The sequence below is a fragment of the Ooceraea biroi genome, chromosome 1 (genome assembly GCF_003672135.1).
Source record: "Ooceraea biroi isolate clonal line C1 chromosome 1, Obir_v5.4, whole genome shotgun sequence".
NCBI lineage: Eukaryota > Metazoa > Arthropoda > Insecta > Hymenoptera > Formicidae > Ooceraea > Ooceraea biroi.
In genome coordinates, this window is record NC_039506.1 from 19832382 (window position 1) to 19852009 (window position 19628).

Here is a 19628-nt window from a genome sequence, read left to right on the forward strand (position 1 = left end):
AATGAGGAGGAAGACATAGTGACTTCCGCTCTACGGGTAGAGAAGAGGGTCACAACTTAATTCAATCTTCATAAAATCGCCTGACTGAACCCGGCGCGGTTTATGATAATAGTAGCGGCCTCGCGATTTCTTCCTGCATGGATATCTGACGTAGCAAAATTTTTTCCTCCGCCCGATTCTTTACTCGAATAATCCGCGTCACGGCTGTCACAAATGCCGGAAAAAGGCTTCTCCTTTTTTTTCCTCTCGAATATATCAAGCAGATACGAGTCATCGATTCTCCGCGGCTGTGCATAATTCGCGAAACGTTATTTTTCGTGGCGTGAGAGACAATCAGCACTTTCGCCAATGACGACGTGCACAAATGTCGGAACGTGAGTTAATTGGAATATCACACGGTATGCGCGTCTCGTCTTGGAAAACGCGGCTCCCGCAAGAGCCCCGTTACGTAGACCAAACTCGAGATGTAGGTCAGAACATATAATTTACACGAAGCCTGGAAGCAGGTGGATTTGGCGGCGCAGATGTACTTTCTTTTTTTGAAAGTATAACGATGCAAGTGCTGCGACGTCTACGGTCACGACTCATCAAAGAAACGGCAATGCGGGAAAGAAGGAATAAAAGAGGAAAACGAGGACGCGCGCGTATTTCGCCTCGAAATCAGAGTCGTATTTATGATACTTGTGGACCACGATCTGGCAAACAATTTTTCAAAAGCGCAATATCGAGAATAACAAAATTTAAGATACAAATTTTCCATCGTAAAACAAGCATAAATAACAAGCAAATTTTCATCTCGATTAACGAGAATAAAATTCGAAATACATGACAAGAAGAATTCAAATCGTCGAAGCAGAAGTCAAATCCAAAGCGTAGAAGCCTTATAACATTGATAAAAAAATAAAAGTATAAAAAATTGAATAGGTATTTTTTCGCAGCGGTACTATCGGCACCAAAATTGAAAAGAGCAGCGGAACCAGCATGCGCCTGGAAGGGCGGTAAGGGATTCAACTCCATCCCTGGTGGAAATGTTTCCCGGCTCTGTGTCCATGGATGTATACCTCCTTCTGCCGCGTTCATCCGACAGCGAAGTCTGCCTCGAATATGTTTTAAATATGAAACGTCACTGGAGAGCTCGCGGCTATGCGGACCACCGCACCGAAACTCCAGCTCGTCGTGTCGTGACGTCTCTTCCAGCCAGTTTGCGAGCGCAGAAAACACCGGAGTCCAAACGATAGTTTGAATTGCTAAAGGCAACTTCCTCCGGCGCTCGTTGTGCCAACCAGCAAGTGTTTTCTTATTATCATTCGGAATATGAGTCGGCTGTTGCTAGAACCGATGATTCTGACCGTCTGATAACCGCATGCGATTCGAGCGGCGTCGGGATTCGCGACTTTCATCAATCCTCTTATCAATCCTCTCCGACCGAGACGTCTGCCGATCGAAAGAGATTTACCGCATCCTTAATGCACTTCCGCGAATCTCATTATTAAGAGAGAGGATAGTACAGAGGATAGTACAGAGTATAATCACCGTCAGTTGTGCAGTACTGAGAAATATTAATCGCAAATTCTTTTGCGCATTCTTTTGCGCGCGCTATAGTAGAAACTAAACCCGAGGAGGATCCCGCGAATATGATGGTTTTAAATTGGAGCGATATGTAATCTGGAGAATTCAAGATTTATGTTAAGACTGAAATATTTCCGCGGGTGACGTCCCCCGTCCCATTCTCGCCGTCACTGGAGAAGACTGCGGTTTCACGATGCGATATATCAAACTGACACGCGGAAACGCGGCGAAACTGACACGCTTTGCAATACCTGACCCCATAATGGAATTAGAATAACGGCGGCGGATCGCGGAAGATGGTGCTGGTCATCCAGCATTCTCGTTCGTGCGCGCGGTTATGCGCGCGAAGGAAGAAAGGGTGCATACGTATCGCCCGAACGTGCGGAATTAAAGAGTCGTTTCGTCGCGGTGTCCCGTCGCATTGCCTCCATCACCGCACCACCGGTCGCGTACCAGCTCCGCGGAGAACGCTACAAGGCGCGTTACGAACAAACGAATGGGCCAACTCTCGAGGAAACAAAGAGTTCGTACGTGCGCTAAATATAATATGGGGGGCCGCCACCGCGCCGCGGGCACTTAAAGTGCCTCTCCTGTCCTCTTTCTCGCCCTCTCCCGTCTTCTACTTCGGTGGGAAACGCAGGAAGGGTGAAACCTCCTCTTCTGTTTCCTACCCTATCTCTTAAGCGCGCTGTTTGACAATTTTATCTCACCGAGAGAGTCCCCCGCGCGCGCATCCTCTCTCACGAGCCTCGAGGGTAGAGAAGAGCGATTGCAATGGTTCGTGAAGAAATATATGTATACCCTCGCGCACAGCGCCCGTCCGGACTTCCCTTCTTAATTAAAACACCGTCAGCCGGTCCAGCACCCGCAGGCGAAATATGCCTCTAATTCCGATGCGACGTTACAAAGTCGACGGCACGCTACGCGCCGTCGAGCCGAGTGACGACGGCGGGCACGGGCGAAACGTCGCGCAACCCCGCACGATTCCGTAACGACGACGACGGGCCCGGAATTACTCGCGGCAAAAGTAGCGAGGGGGATTACCCAGGCGACAAATGTAATTTTTCTTAAATTGGCTTTTTAAAACTGCCGTAATTACTACTTTTGCGAAAATTAATTAAAACTTGTATGATTAAAATCTGACTTCTTTTCAGCAATCATAATGTTACATATAATGTTTAAAAAATTTCACAAGAAAAGAATCATTCCTTTTCACGATATTTATGAATTAATTCTAGAATGGACAAGTCGCGAAGAGAGTCGGACAATACCAGTTCTATATCTCAGCCTCTCGAAATTCATTTTAAAGGATCAACGAGTAAAAATCCAGGGCTGACGGTTAAGACCGCTCAAATTTTAGCTGATGAAAAGTTTTTACGATGTCGGCAGTCGTATGCGGAACGAAACTGCACCTTCGCACAACGTCCATCTGCACTTGGTACGAATTGCTGACAATATTTCGTGCGGGTTATGGCGTACCTTTCTTTTTTCTCTCGATACTATGCTGCGAAAGAAAGGACGCGCACTTTTCCGCGACGAAGTAGTAAAGAAAGCGCCGCATGAATGACTCCAGCAATACAATCAAATCTTTTTCCTCGCACCGCGTCGGAAAGTTTATTCGCCTCCGACAATCCGAGAAACAAACGCGTAACATGAGACGAATAAAATTTTTATGAAAGTCAGCATGAGCCACGGAAGAAAACATCGCTGCCGTATAGATAAACGAAATAGCCACGATATTTCGATAACAAGCGCGCGATAATTATGTAAAATGAAGATATAATGAATGTATAATGAAGACTCGATGCTGGGAACATCGCCTAACGTTGAAGCAGATGAGAGAACAAATTTCGTTTGCTAAAAATATTCTATATATGCATAGTATCATGTACAGTACCACGCAAACGTAGCATTCGGAGAATAAATAGTGCGTGCCGTTATCGCTCAAACATTCCTATGTAACCATGAGTTAGAGACGCTCGAGAACCACTGTTACAGGAGGCATTGCATTGCAACCCTCCGCAAACAAAAGAAAACATAATAGACAGCGGACAATCCCATAAATCTCGCGCGCGAGAGAGACGCACTTCTATTTCTCGCAGCGGTAACTCATTTTGAAAAATGCTTGCGAAAGCCAACTCGGATTTTGTAAAGCTCGGACGTCGCGATACAACCGGATCCTTCTTCTTACCCTCAACATCTCGGACGCACTGAAGAGACGGACTGACTGGTCCTAATCGAGGATCTACCGTTATTGGTACCGTTGGCTTGGTTCGCGAAGAAACGTCGGATCGTTAAAGCATCGTCAGCGCGCGATGGCGGCTAACTAAAACCACCCCGGGACAAAACCCCGACGGGCGTGCATCGCGTTTTACCCAGCGTCTCCTTTCTTGCTGGAGAAAGATCCGGAAAATCGACGCCGGACGCTCTTTCAACCGCGCGCTCGCGTGCACCGATCGCTTCTTCTTCACCGACGAGGGCTATGCAAGGAGAAAATGCAGTGGTAGTGTGCTGTAACGACCAACTATGTATCCCAAGATACGATCGAGAGTAACGAGGAAGAGCTGTACGCCATCCGTAACGATTCGCGGTCGGTCTTCGTTGACGAAGGAGGATCGTTACGTGCCCGCGAAACAAGAGGAGTCTCCGCACAAAATGTCCCGGGCGCATTTTCCCCCATTTTCACCATCGTCCGCTTCATTCCTTCTCTCTCCTCCGGTTGGATTTCGAAAAATTGTAAGAGATACCTCATGAGCACGTAGTGCGCCAAGTGCTCGGCGTTCGCGAACTCTCGTGTTTCTGCACCGCCAACGAAAATAATGAAAATAGCATGGGAACGGATGTAAAAGCAGTCGCGAGTCGATATCACACACGTGTTTTCGAATACATCGTTTTCGAAAATATTATTTCACACCGTGGCACTACGATCCATCGCGGAGAATCGTGCAGCTTCTTCTTTTTTAAAGTTAAGAATATCTTTTATAAATATATCGAAGACGCTGCTCTCTCCGCCTCCCCTGAGTATATAAATAAGATATCGGTGCAAGATCATTGCACATGTACGTAAGAAGCATAAGAAATCGTTATTATTTTATTCAACATGCTTTTCAAAACGCGCTTTCGAGCGCGGAATAACACCGAGCGCGAAAGACCGGCACGAATATACGGAAATACTTTCAGGAAATAACTCGATTTACTGCATCCTAGAAAAATTGAATTGAGAAGCGCGATCGAGCGAGATCCCGGCGAGATCGGAAAAGCTTTAAAAAGTTCTTGTCAACAACGAAGCTCGCGTATAAAAAACAGCTTCTTCCGATGAAAGGGCGGTTATAAAGCGCAAGAGCCGTAACAATGGTACATACGTCATAAACGAGCACATTCTCCACCCTCTGTATAGATGCATTGCGTGCGCGTCGCTCCAATTGTTGTACGGATAAAGGTACGTATTTATATAATGGACATTTAACGCTACGCGCGGCCGTTCAATTCTGCATTTGTAAAGCATTAGTATCATGTATTTGACGTTGCAAAACAAACCATCAAGGACCTCTTTTATGCTTCATAAGAACAATCACAAAGTACACATTTCACGTTGATTTAATGTTTATTAATTAGTAGGCGGCGAAGAGAAATCCCGATAAAATTGCATGCCGTAAAAATCACGCGGCCACGAATGCAGCTCCTTAATGAACCTTCCTGCTACAAAACAACGCGCGATCCGCCCATCGAACTTTCGCTCGCTCGATTAGTCGCACGCTCCATCGCGAGTAATCCCCGTCTTTTTCCTGAGAGCGATCAAATCGGCGGAATCGCTCGTGATCCGCGCGGAAAAACCTCGCGTCCCGGAAATTGCGCGGCAAGGCCAAGTTTTCAGGTCAAGCGCGGCTGTACTTTTTTCTCGTTTTAATCGGAACTTACGATAAGGAGATTGCATCGACCGCGTTTCAAGTTACCGTCACGGCTGAGAGTGGACTTTACTATAAACGATTAAACTAACTTCCTCGCTTGTGCACATGTGTGCATGAAAATTGAATCAAACGTACGTAGCAAGTAGGCAAACTTAACTATTAATAAAATTATAACATTGCACTGATACAGATACATCAATATTGTATATCATTATTCTTATAACTCGGAAGTTATCTCTAAGAAAAACATAACAAGAATTTTGACTTTGATTCTTTTTTTTAAAGGACAGATGAAATATCTTTAAGTACAACCACGTTCAGAGTGAATAGAAAAACATAGAAAATACATTGACTTGACAGATGATACGTGTGTCGTTGTCAGTTGTCGTGGATCTTTTATGTATTTCAAGATTGATACGTTATCCTGCAACATGTATGCATTGCACGCACTGCATCAAATAAATTGTATCTCTTAATTTCATTATTCAGACTCTCCTGACGTTTCTAGTTTGACATTTGCTAGGAATGGACGCATATTACGATAAGATCGTACGATACTCCATGATGAAACGCTTGTCGCCTTATCTGTGCATTTGCTGGCTCGTATTCGTGACGTTTCATGGCCAGCAAGTTTGTGTCGCTTATCAAAGTACGCATTTTCTATATAATTTCGATACATAATAAATAATCTATATAATTTCGATATATGATAAATAATTCTATATAATCTCTGTGCTTTTACAATTAATCCACTCACATATATTTTCCAAAATTCCGATGAGAATCACTTTAGCCTTGTTATTAAAGTTCCAGACTTGAAATTAAATCAAAACCAACAGTTAATCATTCCGCACGATGAATCTTTAATCGCTCGTTATTATTTCTTCTAAAGCGACAGTATTTATGCATGAAAATTTGCATTGGAAAACATATCAAAATGTATTATCAATTTTCAGAGAATATCGATACAAATATTAAAATGTTAAAAACGAACGGATAATATATTAATCAAAAAGACATGCATATATAATTCCATTAATATAAATTGAGATATGCATTTTTTCCGAACAAAATTTTCACGTCAGTTCCTTTCAGAGAGAAAGAGAAAAAGAGGAAGGGAAGAGAGAGGGAGCGAGCTTTTCCGCACCCTATCAGCCTGTCCTATTTTGAGAAAGTCATTGCCATCTATCAGAGCAGAGCTTTCCTCTTGTCGAGCACAGCGCGCACGCGAGAGCTATTTTTCGCGGTTTCGCGAGCACCGGAGAGAGGAGTGGTGGGTCGCGGCACGAGAAGATGACCCATTGTACATCACATCTCTCTGCGCTACTACCCCTCCTTGTCTGCATTGCGGGTGTAGCTCGTCGAACGTCGAAAACGAAAACACCCTTCCTTTTCGTTACGGACTCGATTTAAGCGAGACGGTTTTTGGACGCTGCGACATGATGATGACACGGCATCTTTTAACCCCGTCATTCATCCTACTCGTCTCTCGAAAAATAATATTCTACTATCTCGATAAGATCGTAACGTATATTACAGGGCGGAGGAGCTGGAAAGCATGTTCATTTTGTTACGGAATATCGAATATTTTCTCGGCGACCGGACGGCCACATTAAAACAGTTAATCAATCACGTTGATCGAGCGGTTATTAATTAAATGCTTGGTAATCGGAGATATGAGGTGAATAATTTTCTTTAAGGGGGAAACGCGCGCTGCGTGTGCGAGTGACATTTCTCCGTGATATAGCACCGCCAAGCGGGAAAACTGCTGCGCTTATACCGCGAAATGATGATCCATTGTACGTGCTTGCCGTGCGGCTTACTTCTTTTCTCTCTCCCTTTCCCTTTGCCATCTTCTCTGTTCTATCGTGCTCCGCTGTGCAACGACAAAATTGATACCTGATATCGAGAGACCTCGCCTTCTGTTACATTTTCACCTACACGGGAGAACTATTTCCTGTGTTCCGACAACGGAAGGAACTTCCTCCGGAAAGATACAAGGCGACGGAAAAACCAATACGTCGCTGGAAATATTCTCAGCTCTGCAATAATACCGGCATCCGTTCGATCTTGTTCGGTCTCTCAGATCAATGGGCCTTTTACGGGTCACTCGATCCCTGGTATCTGTTTTTTTAAAGTTGTAGAGAGGACTGCATATACGCGAATTTTCGAATTTGATGCATGAATCTATCATGTAACTCTCGATCGCTGTGTAATTATACATAAAATATTGGCCGGCGCGCTTGTATTATTGAGAGTTAAAATTTGAATAGATATTTCGCGTGATATTATGCGGCAACATTATTGCCAATATGTCACAGTTAAATAACAGAGCGAATGGGTTAATGATGAAATATTATCGGCGATACACTCAAGCATGCATAATTATTATTTAGAAACGTTTCTCTGATTTATTAAATTCTCCCACGAATTTCCCGTGGAAATAGAAACACGCGTAACAATATCATAACAAAGTAAAACGCGTAATGCGCGCTCTGCTGATGAAAGGCATGCTTGGAAATTAGACCATAATATTCGAACAATACATTACACGATAAATTTGCAATCATAGATAATCGAGAACCTAATAAAGTTTACCGGGAGCAAATGTCGTGTTGACATCAAAACGGACATTAAGTTTGCCTTTATTTAATTGCAAACAATGCGGCAATTGTGTAATTATCGTAACATTCGTGGCTTCTATTGTCTACGGGATCTGCTCGTCACATTTAAACGCAACTATATAGAGAAACGTTTTATGTATTTAGAATATTCCGTTTCCATGACCATACTCAGATTTCATTTCTCTTTAAGGTTATCATACGCCCGCCGCTGATCTACCGGATGATCGCCAACTCGTGATACCACGGAGGGTCAGATCGGATGGAAGTTTCGTTTCTCATCAGATACCGCATTACTTTGAGCGCACCTCTCACCGAAATCAGACGGCATCCGACAATTTCGTCCACTACCGTCTGCATATTGATCATGAGGAATATCATATTGAACTCTATCCGAATGATCAGCTGATCGGGCCCGGTGCGGTGGTTGAGGAACGTCGAGACTCGCAGAAGTTTTTAGATAGCATGCGGCTGAAGCGATTACACGATATGCAATGCCATTATCGGGCCCGTGTACGCAATCAAACGGGAAACAGCGCTCTATCCACCTGTTACGGACTTGTTAGTTGTTATTAAGCGTTGATCTGGCTTGATTGATGCGAAATAAAGTATGATTATGTGACTATGATGCATAATAGGTTTGATTGATTAAATAGCTCCGCCAACACTTCTGGCGCAACGCGAGCTTTTCCATTTATTTAAATGCAGAGTGCAAGCGATCAAATTTACATACGCGATAGAACTCCTCGCTCGCTTCTTGATAAAGTATGAACAAGAAATTATGTTCGCAGAGTTGTATAATTTATACTTCCTGTCGTAATAATTTTTCATAATTACTTCTACACGTCCTTTTACTTATATTTATTCCACAGCATTTTATGCAATGTACGCGCGTTTAAGATTGCGCAATATTTAGTTGAATATATTACGAATTTTGAGGAGCCTCTCCTTATTCAAGATTCCGGTCTTTCAGGTCGGATATATTAAAACGAAGCATGCGTGGTACATGATCGAGCCGGTAGCGGGACATAATCTTACGAAGAAAACGGAGCAACCGCATATCGTGTACAAGAGGAGCCCGGACGAGTTTCAGACCTCCGAGATCGCGCGGGATCTCTGCAACGTCGTGGACGATACGTCCAGGATCATTGCCAAGCGTGCTTTGAATCCACGGAAGAGGGTGTTCGCGAAACGAAATGAGAGCAAACCGTACACGGTGGAATTGCTAGTAGTATTGGACAAGACTCTGTTGAATCATCACCGAGAATTCGATATCGAGAATTACGTTCTGACACTCTTTAATATAGTGAGTCTCACGCAAAAATTCACAAGCTCGTTTTTGAATGGAGATTTTAAGAAAGCTCTTTCCTCAGGCAGCAGGACTGTTTCACGATGCTAGTTTAGGTATGCACGTACAGCTAACCATCGTGCGGATTATACGATTAGAGGTGGAGGAAGACGAGGTAATCGGCTAAAATTTTTCACATCTTGGCTAAAGTCTCCCTTCATCTCGAGAAAAGTACGCGACAAAATTCATGCATTTCTCATAATCAGGATTCCACCGGTGAAAAGCTATATATATTTGCGAGATGTTTCATAATTCATAATCTCATTACGCTATTCCCATTTACGATTTCAAGCTTCATATAATAATTATGTATGGTAATCATTTGATAATTACATTTTAATAATATAAAGCGTTGAATCACGCGCCGAATTGCAGATGAATTTATCGATAAATCGGGACGCGGATACAACGCTGAGGCATTTCCAGGAGTGGCAGCGGACCATGAATCCCGGCGATGATACCCATCCAAATCACCACGACTGCGCGATTCTCATTAGCAAGTACGCGTCACAGGCAACTCTCTGTCGGAACTTCAATCCGATCCCGAGATCACGGGGTGCTCACCCTTTTGACGACCCGGCTTGACTTGCCAGGTTGGATATCTGCGTCTCGCGTAGTCTCTGCGGCTTCACCGGTACATCCACGATCGCTGGTACGTGTGATCCTTTGAGGGGCGCGGTCATTGTGAGAGACGCCGGTCTGCCAACCGGTTATCATATAGCTCATCAGATAGGCCACACGTAAGCGTGTAATTAATTTCATCCGCTTTGCGACCCGATTAAGCGCGACGGAAAAAATTTCGAGTAATTACGCCATGTCGCGAGCGAAAAAGGCAAAGCATGACGCAAACATCCGTGATTCCGGCGTACACGTACCATCGTCAATCTCGTACAAATATAAGCTCCTAGCGAACAACAAAACTAGTTTCGTGACGTTAACGCGACGCTCCGGCGTGCTGCACGTGCATGTACAACGTCGACGTGGCAAAACAGTTTCCATTGCAGCACGACATTACAGTGAACGTTACCCTTATTTTTTCTCGTTCAGAAAAGCATTCAGAACGGATATTTCGCTTTCTCCCTCCCTCTCTCTCTCTCTTCCTCCCGATTTCCCCTGCGGTTGATTACGCCATCGACTGCTCCGCTTTTATAGTCGGTGGAGAGGGGAAATGTAGGAGGGAAAAAATCTCCAGAAATAAATTCCTAAAGACTGCTTCTTTGGCCGAAAGTGGAAATAATGGTATGCCGCGACGTCGTCGTAAATAAGTCACGGTCGAGTTAAATGTTTAATGTATGAAGCAGTTCCTTGTCGCCCGTGCAACTTCGAAGAGAAAGAGAGCAAGCAAGATCTCTCAAGATCGGGGGAAGTCCGGGCGACGAGAGTTGCGCACGTGCTCCAATAAATATTCCACTCTAAAAAGCTGATTTTCTTTCTCTCATTACACAGCTTGGGTATGTCCCACGACGTGGCGCGGGAAAACGGCTGCCCCGGTATAGTTCATCACGGGGACGAATACGTGGAGGTCACCGTTATGCACCCCGGCGACATGTACATCACGAAAAAATGGTCCGAGTGCTCGCGGCGCTACCTGAGCTCGTACATCGAGTGAGCTTAACGCTTGTTGCTCTTTTCGCGGCGGGCTGGGACTTTATTAAAGTCCCGCCGGCGACAAAGCTGCTCTCCTCATCTACTCCACCGGATACCGGGCGAGAGATAGCGGACCGCGTCTGATCTACGGCCGTAAATTTCAAATTAAATTAAGAACGGCGTCTCGGCCATTGCCAGTCGGAGAGCTTGACGTTGATGCGCCGTATGAAGACGCGAACGCTGACAAGATTACATCCCCGGAAATATATTCCCGTCTCGCTCGCGCGGATCAGGAGTTGTCGGCTTTGCAGCGTGACGCGTCAAGTGAGTTCGAATTTCAGGACTAAGGATCTTGATCATTCATTTCAGGCAGGGTCTGGCGTTCTGTTTGGAGGACGAACCCCAGGATCATCACTTCCCAGCCATCGAGATGCTGCCGGGCGTGATGTACAACGGCGACGATCAATGTCGTTTACGGTATCGGCCAGATGCTCGACAATGTGACATGGGAATCGTAAGTCAGTTGATCAACCGCGTTAGATTGTGAACGCGATGATCACTAAAGAGTAGCCGACGCGTTGCGCTGGTTTTTCACGCCGGCAGCGAGAACGCTCGAGCGCGATTGACGCTGTATTAACGGATCCGATAACGCTATCACGCGCGTTATCGTATCGGCGGCTTTGCGGGCGCACATCGACTGTAAAGAGGCACCATCTGCCGCTAGCATCTACAAGCCGGGTACCTCTCTCTGCGGCCTACCTTATCCGTTTAGGAAAATACGTTCTCCGCGCGATAAGAGGAGGAACCGCCGCGGATATCGCGCCGAGATATCGCGATCGGCACGCGCACCTGACCTAACTAAGACTAGACGAACTCTTCGCTCTCCGCTCCATTCTTCCAGACCTGTGAAGCTCTAAGGTGCGCTATTCCAGGCCGCGGTTGCGTGTCCGAGAGGAAGCCACCTGCGGAGGGCACCCCGTGCGGCGAAAAGAGGGTAAATTATCGCTTATGAATAAAGAGCGTAAAGCGAGGCGCAGGGGAGAATGATCTACGACCGGCGCGGCGTTACGAGAGCGATAAGATGCGAAAATAACGATGCCCCGTTTTTTCGGAACGATTTTCCTCGTAACAGCGACGAGATAATTACTGGATTATTTCAAGATATTTTTTAATGAATTTTAATTTGATTTTGATTGCGAGAGATGTGAATATTCTTTCGGAGATTCGTTTTCGTTGGAAAAGATCTAACTAAAAAGATTTAACCTAATATCTTCCTAAGTAATAAATAAACGACGTGTCGATCTCGAAATCACGAAGAATTCGTGATAATTAGACACGATGTTTTTGCTGTGACCTTTTAGTTAACGTGCAATTCGTACATCGGGATATATCTTCGTCTTTGAATATAACAGATGAGTGAGTTCTTACTCATCTTCGAAAGTCTTACAGACGTGTCGGGGCGCAGATTCGAAGAAAAACTACATATTGGTCAATTAATCAAGGTTTCCCCAAAGGTCTGAAAGACCTTTCACCGAGGGGCCATTACGACGGAACGATTTAAGTATCTCGTGAAAGAGATACGACGCGGGAGCGTATAGCAGAAAGATAAAGAAAAGAAAAGCGTTATCTGAATCCGCCATCGATCGTGAGTCACGCGTCCTTTTAGAATATTTAAACCAGTTTTGGCCATCAGCCGAGCTTCATTGGCCCTTGAGGCGATGAGATATGCCAATGTTTAAAAATTGCGTACAGAAAGTACATATTCATTCACTAGCACACATCGGACTTTAATAATAATAATATCCAGCGAATTCTTAATGATACTCTCGTAAAATTGCAAACTTTACGCAGCTGCTTCTTATTATTTTCTTGCTTAATAAACAAAACTTGTTACGAGAAATAATGCATCTTGCTTAATACATCTCGAAGGTACCTCATAAAATTGCTTCGTTTATTAAGTACTTAATGAGAAAAGAAGAAGAAAAAGAAGAAAGCATCGTATAGATAATTGGCGGAAAGCTTTTTCCAGGAAAATGACAAACTATACGCTCCAAATATTTACCAGAATAATTTTAAGAAATCTCTGCACTCTCACACATTTTTAGTGAAACATTCAGCCTTACCAAATTTTCCAAAAAATTCTATTGCACGAAAAAGGATGCACGGTGTGACCTGTCATACGTAAAACTTCGCCAGATGAAACGCGCTTTGCGAAACGAGTCACAGGCGCTTCGGAAATCGAAACGAGGCGGAAATATTTTTTGCGGTTGGCCAAGCATGCACGGCTACGTGACATTATAAAAGATATCCGGCTGAATGTACGTACATGATGGGACCTGCTGGAACGCGTGACAGTGATGACAAAGTGGCGAACGATATTCAAATATCAGTAATCGGAGAAATATCAGATTTGGTTGACAATGCTAATAACTACGCCGGAGAGTGCTGAAGCGTCAAAGCGTGCAGACGAAAATCATTAGAGTCAATCCAAGTGACTGAAATCGTTTTGCGACATTGCATATCGAGAAATTTGAACATTGAGAAATAACGCTTGTCGTACATTCGGACGACAAGCAATCTCTAATTGCTCGAATAAAATGAGCTTCAAGCGAAATTGAATGGCAAAAGTCAGATCAAGTCGAAGTGAGTGACGATCCTCATCATCGTTGCAGATCTTTCAGATAAATCTATCAATCATGCGAAAGAAATTTATTTCCAAAAAATAAGAATTTTTACAAATTGCATAAAGATTAATTTAGGTATCAAAGTATTTTCTTGGGGTGTCTTGGGAAGATGAATGGAGCCCAGGCGTATCCCTTTAAAGCGTGCGGTTCATCCGGATCATTTAAAAAGGGAGATAACGTCTGATATCTCGTTTAAATAACCTGACATAAACTGAGAGACGAATTTCCGTCCGATAAAATTTAGTGAGTGGAATTGAACGACGTGTGTAGGGGATTGCGCAGTTTAAAAAATTGAAATCCGAATGGATAACATCGAGCGCAACACAAAAATAGATTGATCCACCTACGTAGAAATTCGGTCTGTTTGTTTGTCGTGCCCGTTTAACAACGGCCGACGCAATCATCACGATGAAATAGACAAATAGATTCGCGATTGTAGTACACGGATCGAGCAGCAATTATTTCGTCGCCGGCCGAGAGTGAATTCGGTGCATTCGCGTGTTATCGCAGACGTTCCAAATAGAAAAATGAGGTAACTGAATTTAAAGTAACTGCTTCAACGAAACTATACGAACTTCAACTTCAACTTCAACGAAATTATAAAATAACAAGCCCATCAAATTGGAGCACATTTCGTGCAGACGCGTGAATTTTAACGTTTCATATGTGCACGTATCAAACGTTAAATGCACCCGCGTATTAACATGATTACGCGGTGAGAATAGGGCCTGTATGAGGAAAATAATTAGTATTCATGGTTCGTTAAGTAAAGGGTAATGCGTGAACATAATAACCATTTTTGAAGTTTGCGCGCGACGGGAAGTGAAAGGTGGAAATATTCCGCTCCCGGAGCAAACGCTCGAGCGGCGCATTAAACGCGCTTAAAATCTACAGGAGTCGTAAAAGGGACTCGATAATTATTCGCGCCGGGAAATGGCTGTTAGTGATTCTAATGAGAACAAGATGTCTCGACGCGAGAATGTCTTCTCTCGTGCACACGGCATAAGAAATCTCCACGTCGCTCTTTCGCGCGAACATGGATGTCGTTTCCACAGTTTCCTACAGTTTCCTTCATAATACATTAATCCGGGTCATTCTCCTTCGTGTCTCTTCTCTGTTCCCGACATAATGCAAGTCGGGAAGTGACGTATGTGAGTCAAGGAGCAAGGCGAATCACTCTCGCTGAGTCGGTATCGTTATTAAATTAGAATTATATGACTGTTGTAGTGGTGCTACCAAATGAAGTGTCTGATGATAGGAGAACGACCTGGAGTCATCGACGGCGGTTGGGGCACTTGGTCACCCTGGAGCAGATGTTCTCGGACCTGCGGTTCCGGTGTGGCTTATGCTATAAGAAGATGCGACCGACCATCCCCTTCCGGAGGCGGCGTTTATTGCATCGGCGAACGGAAACGTCACAAGATCTGCGCCACGAATGTGAGTTCTGAGAGTGCTCGTAAACGGCTTCTCGGCACAATGTCCAACTGGATGTAACGATTGCGTCTCTCGCGAGATTGTCATCCAGCTCGAAGATGTATTCTTGGTATAGAAAAACTGTTGTTGAGTGAACGCGAAGCATGACGAATGTTCGCGCGCGCTGAGCGAAGAGAAGCGCGGCGTAACGTCATGCTGATGTAAAAGCTTGATGCAAAGCAAAGACTCTGCGAACGCGCTGTGCCGATGAGGAGCCGTTAAAAATGCGACGCTTTCAATAAACGTCAAACAGATACTTGAACGTCGAACGATTTTTCGCAGCCCTGTGAAATCAGCGCGTCCTCGTTTCGTGACGTGCAATGTGCTGAATTCAATGACTGGGTGTTCCCGGAGGACGGAAAGGTTCATCGCTGGATGGCATATAATCTACCGGAGGGTAAAGCTATCTTCGGTAAAGCGATCTGCGGTTTCGCATCGACTTCGTGACTTATCTTTCCTAGATTTGAGAACGTCCGAAAACCCCTGCGCGCTTTACTGCGTAAGCGAGACTAACCTGGTGACTTCTCTGAGACCAAAGGTGGTAGACGGTACCACGTGCTACAGAGGTATACGTGATATTTGCGTCGGGGGTGTGTGCCGAGAGATACCCTGCGATCTGAATATGGAGTCCAATGCCGTCGAAGACGTTTGCGGCGTTTGCCGAGGCGATAGCACGTCATGCATGTTGAAGCAAGGAACAGCATCGTTTTCAGTCCAACACTGTAAGAAGAAACACAGCATCTCGTCGTTAGAACAAATAATAATCAGTTACTTATACATAGTTCTTGATATCTAAAGATTTTATCCTGCTTAATTCCGGATGTTGAAATTGTATTTTCGCCATACTTCAAAAATCTAAATATCAAAGCGAGAATTTTCTATATTATTAAAACGCTTCCATGTGAAGTATTTAGGAGACTTCAAAGATGACGGTCAATATTTTCTGCAAAGATTCCGGATTTCTTGAATTTTTTATAATAAATTCTATCTTGATGTATGACTGCTTAATATTCAATGCCGAACGAATTCGCGACTTGACAAAAATGAACTTCACGAGCGTTATCGACGCGGCAGGATGAGTAAGGAAGTACGGGGTACGGGAATTTTCGTGAATTAAAATTCCGTGAGTGCGGGAAGTATATATGTGTGTTCGTTCTTGCTCTCCCGGCGGAGTTTCCGAGTGCGGCGCTTTGAGTAACGTGACAGTCGAATAAATCTTTCCGCGCTGTGCAGCAGCGCGCGACGCTGCGCCAAAATTGGAATCTCGAGTAATACCGCGAGGTAGAGCTTGCAATAATCTCCCGAGCGAATTTTCGCGTTAAGGGCTCAGGAAAGTGACGGACGTGCCGGCCGGCTCCAGGAATATCCGTGTCGAGGAAACGGAACCGACCAAATCAAGAATCGTGGTGCGCACCAAGAGCACGAAAACCGTGCTGATTGACGGGTAAATCGCTTTTATTATTATATGAAGATAAAGAAACAATTTATTAATGATATTCAATTCCGAAATTTTAATTTCGGCATGTTAATCACACTGCATTTGCATTATTAATTTGTATGCTGTCAACTGTGTGCCTCAAGTTCTTATCTGCCTCATTTATATTAATAAATGTTCTCTTCATCCTTTTAACACACACTCATCTACGTGACACGAGAAAACACACATACGCTAGGCTATCTTTAGCGTTTGATCAAACATCGCCGGTAACATATAATCCAAAGTGCTTTTCTGAAAATTGTTTTTGATCCATCTTGACGTATGGAGAGCTCGTGACACGACGTGCGAATGGCGATACTGGTCTTACTCCGCAATTAACACTACGGCACGCGGATTATTTCAGTAACCGTCTAGGAATGTTCGACGTGCCAGGCTCCAAGGCGTGGCTGGGAATGATAAGGCCGAGGCAGGAAGCTTTGAACATACCGGGACCCGTCACCGAAGACTTGGTTATATTGGTGAATATAATGAATGCATTGCGCTAATTAGTCGCGCTCCTCTCAACGAATCGATAACGTAATCACCAACAGAGTGTTTGAACTTGGACACACGTTATCGGAACGTTGTCAAGAAGAAACGTGGTCCCTCAAAAAATCACCCCCGTAATCGTAATACTGCTAATAATAATCAGTCGCTATAATTATCGCGAAGGACGTGTGATTCTTAAATCGAGTTTTCTCTTGAGCGTGTACCTTCCAACACTCGCAAACGTAATAAAATTTATAACGAGGACGATCGGAGATTAATGTTTCATTTCCGAGGAAGCGTTCCGTTTTCTTTTTGTGCGACATTTATTTTCCTGTTTTCATGTCGTCATAACGACCGAGCTATTTTAGAAATTGCATCAAGGAGAAATCTAGTTACATCCTTTCACGGTGTGCTCCGTTGACGTCTAGTTAATCTGACAGGTCTTGCCAAAGGAGAACGTCACGTTGAAATACTCGTTAGGATTGAAGCAACGGACGCCGCGCAGATCCGTGTTCCTCTGGGACTTCATCGACTGGGAGAAATGCTCGGCCGGTTGCGGCCCGGGAGAGCAGACATCGAAACCACATTGCATCGAGAAAATCGGCGGACTCGTGGACGATAAATTCTGCAGAAACATCAGCAAGCCAGATGCAAAGGTCAGACCGTGCAATCAGGCTCCCTGCATACCGAGGTGAGTTCACACGAGTCTTCGCGATTTTCCACACTTGAGATATTTATGGACACGTTAAATCACGTGAAAAAAAGTCAGTTATGATCTTTGACTTTATGGTAACTGCTTCGGTGTATGGAGATCGCAACGCAAGATCGCGTATCAACTTTATTCTTGCGAGCAATAATAGTAATGTTTGGAACTCTTATTTCGTACCGTCAGCGCACATCTCGATCGTGATCACGCGTACCGAACCGAATCGTCGGCTTTCATCGTCGGAAAGTAACGAACGGACGTCGAGACACCGAGATGCGATAATCAACGTCGCCCCGGTCTCCCCGACTAATTAAGACCTCGCTCTTATCTTAGCCGTGCGATTCCAGGTGGATCATTGGCGACTGGCAAGGTTGTGCGCCGTGCACGCCCGGCTGCGAGAGGACACGCGCTGTCAAATGTGTGCGACCCGTCGGCCGTGGCGAGCAGGATGTCGACGTGATCGAGGACAGCCATTGCCAAGGACCGAAGCCGAGGGAGACGGAGCCCTGCGAGGTCGCACGACGAAGACGGGAGGACGGGAGTGGTGGCAAACGACGGCATATATTTTCTGCCTCCGCTCGCTCGAGCGCTCTAACACGACAAAACGACTTCATCGAGGCGGCTGGTGGGTCTGTTAAGATGGCTTTAAACAGCGACGGCGATGTCGCGGAGGATCGACGTTCGAGCTCCCGTCTCTCGCGAGCAAGACGTATCGGAGACGTATGCGATTCCTCCAATTCGATCAACACCGGTGACGTGAATGCGCTTCCGAATGTGACGGTGAACTTAATTCCGCCGGATGGCTCGACTCGTGATTCCTATGAGATTCGTCGCAGCGACCGTTCTCAGATGGATAAGAGATCGAACGATGGGAGTGACAATCGGCAAAATGACAGGCGGGTAGAAAGGACTGATAGGATCAAGAAAGGCGAGCTGGTGATCGATAAGGAGGGCACTCGCAATCTGACGCTCACGATTATTCTAGAGCGCGACGAGAGGAATGCCGTCGTGAATTTTCCGAGAGATTTTCAACCCCGGCCGCCGGAAAACGGCACGGAATTCACGCTAATCGGCATGGACGCGCTTCGGTACATACAGAGAATTCAGGAAGAGGCACGTGGAGCCTTTCGCGAGCGACGCGTTTGATGAACGGAGGATCGACAACAACAAATAATCAAGAGAGAAGATTCAGAGACAAGCGGAAAAGAATAATAAAGAATTAATTTTCGCACGTGAAACGTATGCGAATGTCGTTTTACTCTCGTTTGCAAAGTATTTCCTTTTCGCCGAACATCGCGTCCTCGGCACGATCGGATGAGAAACGCTCTGAAAAAGACGAATTCACATCGATTCGAACGATGGTTACGCGATCCATCAGAGGAACTTTTACGAGTCGTTGAATAAAACGACGGGTATCAGGCTTTGTTGGGGCCCGATACGATGCGGCTTGCCGGGATGCTCGAGGCGATAAAAACAATCGTTACGTTATACGACCGAATTATACTTACGGCGCACGCTTTTATATCGCGCGTAGATCGGATTTTAACGATCGGATCATAGAAACGGGTCCGCGCGTGTAGGACGACGATTGTAGAGAGGCCGCGAGATGCAAGATGAATCGTCCGATTAAATCAGTTACGGTGTTTAAGTCCGACTAACACGGATGGTAATTGACGGTAAAGCGCCGATAGATCCGCTGGAAGAGCCGAAGATAATCTCTCAATATGCGGCCGGTATATGCGCAGCGTACGCGAACAACCGGCGAT

The 19628-nt window shown here is 45.1% G+C and overlaps 1 protein-coding gene across 1 annotated transcript; it reads left to right on the plus strand.

The window, feature by feature from the left end:
- Nucleotides 1–5415: 5415 nt before the first annotated feature.
- LOC105277974 (A disintegrin and metalloproteinase with thrombospondin motifs 7) lies at nucleotides 5416–19104 on the plus strand. The gene is made up of 16 exons (XM_026969708.1): nucleotides 5416–6153; nucleotides 8292–8659; nucleotides 9072–9404; nucleotides 9472–9561; nucleotides 9822–9946; nucleotides 10040–10186; nucleotides 10893–11051; nucleotides 11403–11547; nucleotides 11935–12027; nucleotides 14945–15154; nucleotides 15473–15587; nucleotides 15652–15912; nucleotides 16514–16634; nucleotides 17032–17146; nucleotides 17597–17847; nucleotides 18210–19104. The coding sequence occupies exons 1-16, from the start codon at nucleotides 6003–6005 to the stop codon at nucleotides 19006–19008; spliced, it is 3483 nt and encodes a 1160-aa protein (XP_026825509.1). The 5' UTR covers nucleotides 5416–6002; the 3' UTR covers nucleotides 19009–19104.
- The last annotated feature ends 524 nt before the right edge of the window (nucleotides 19105–19628 follow it).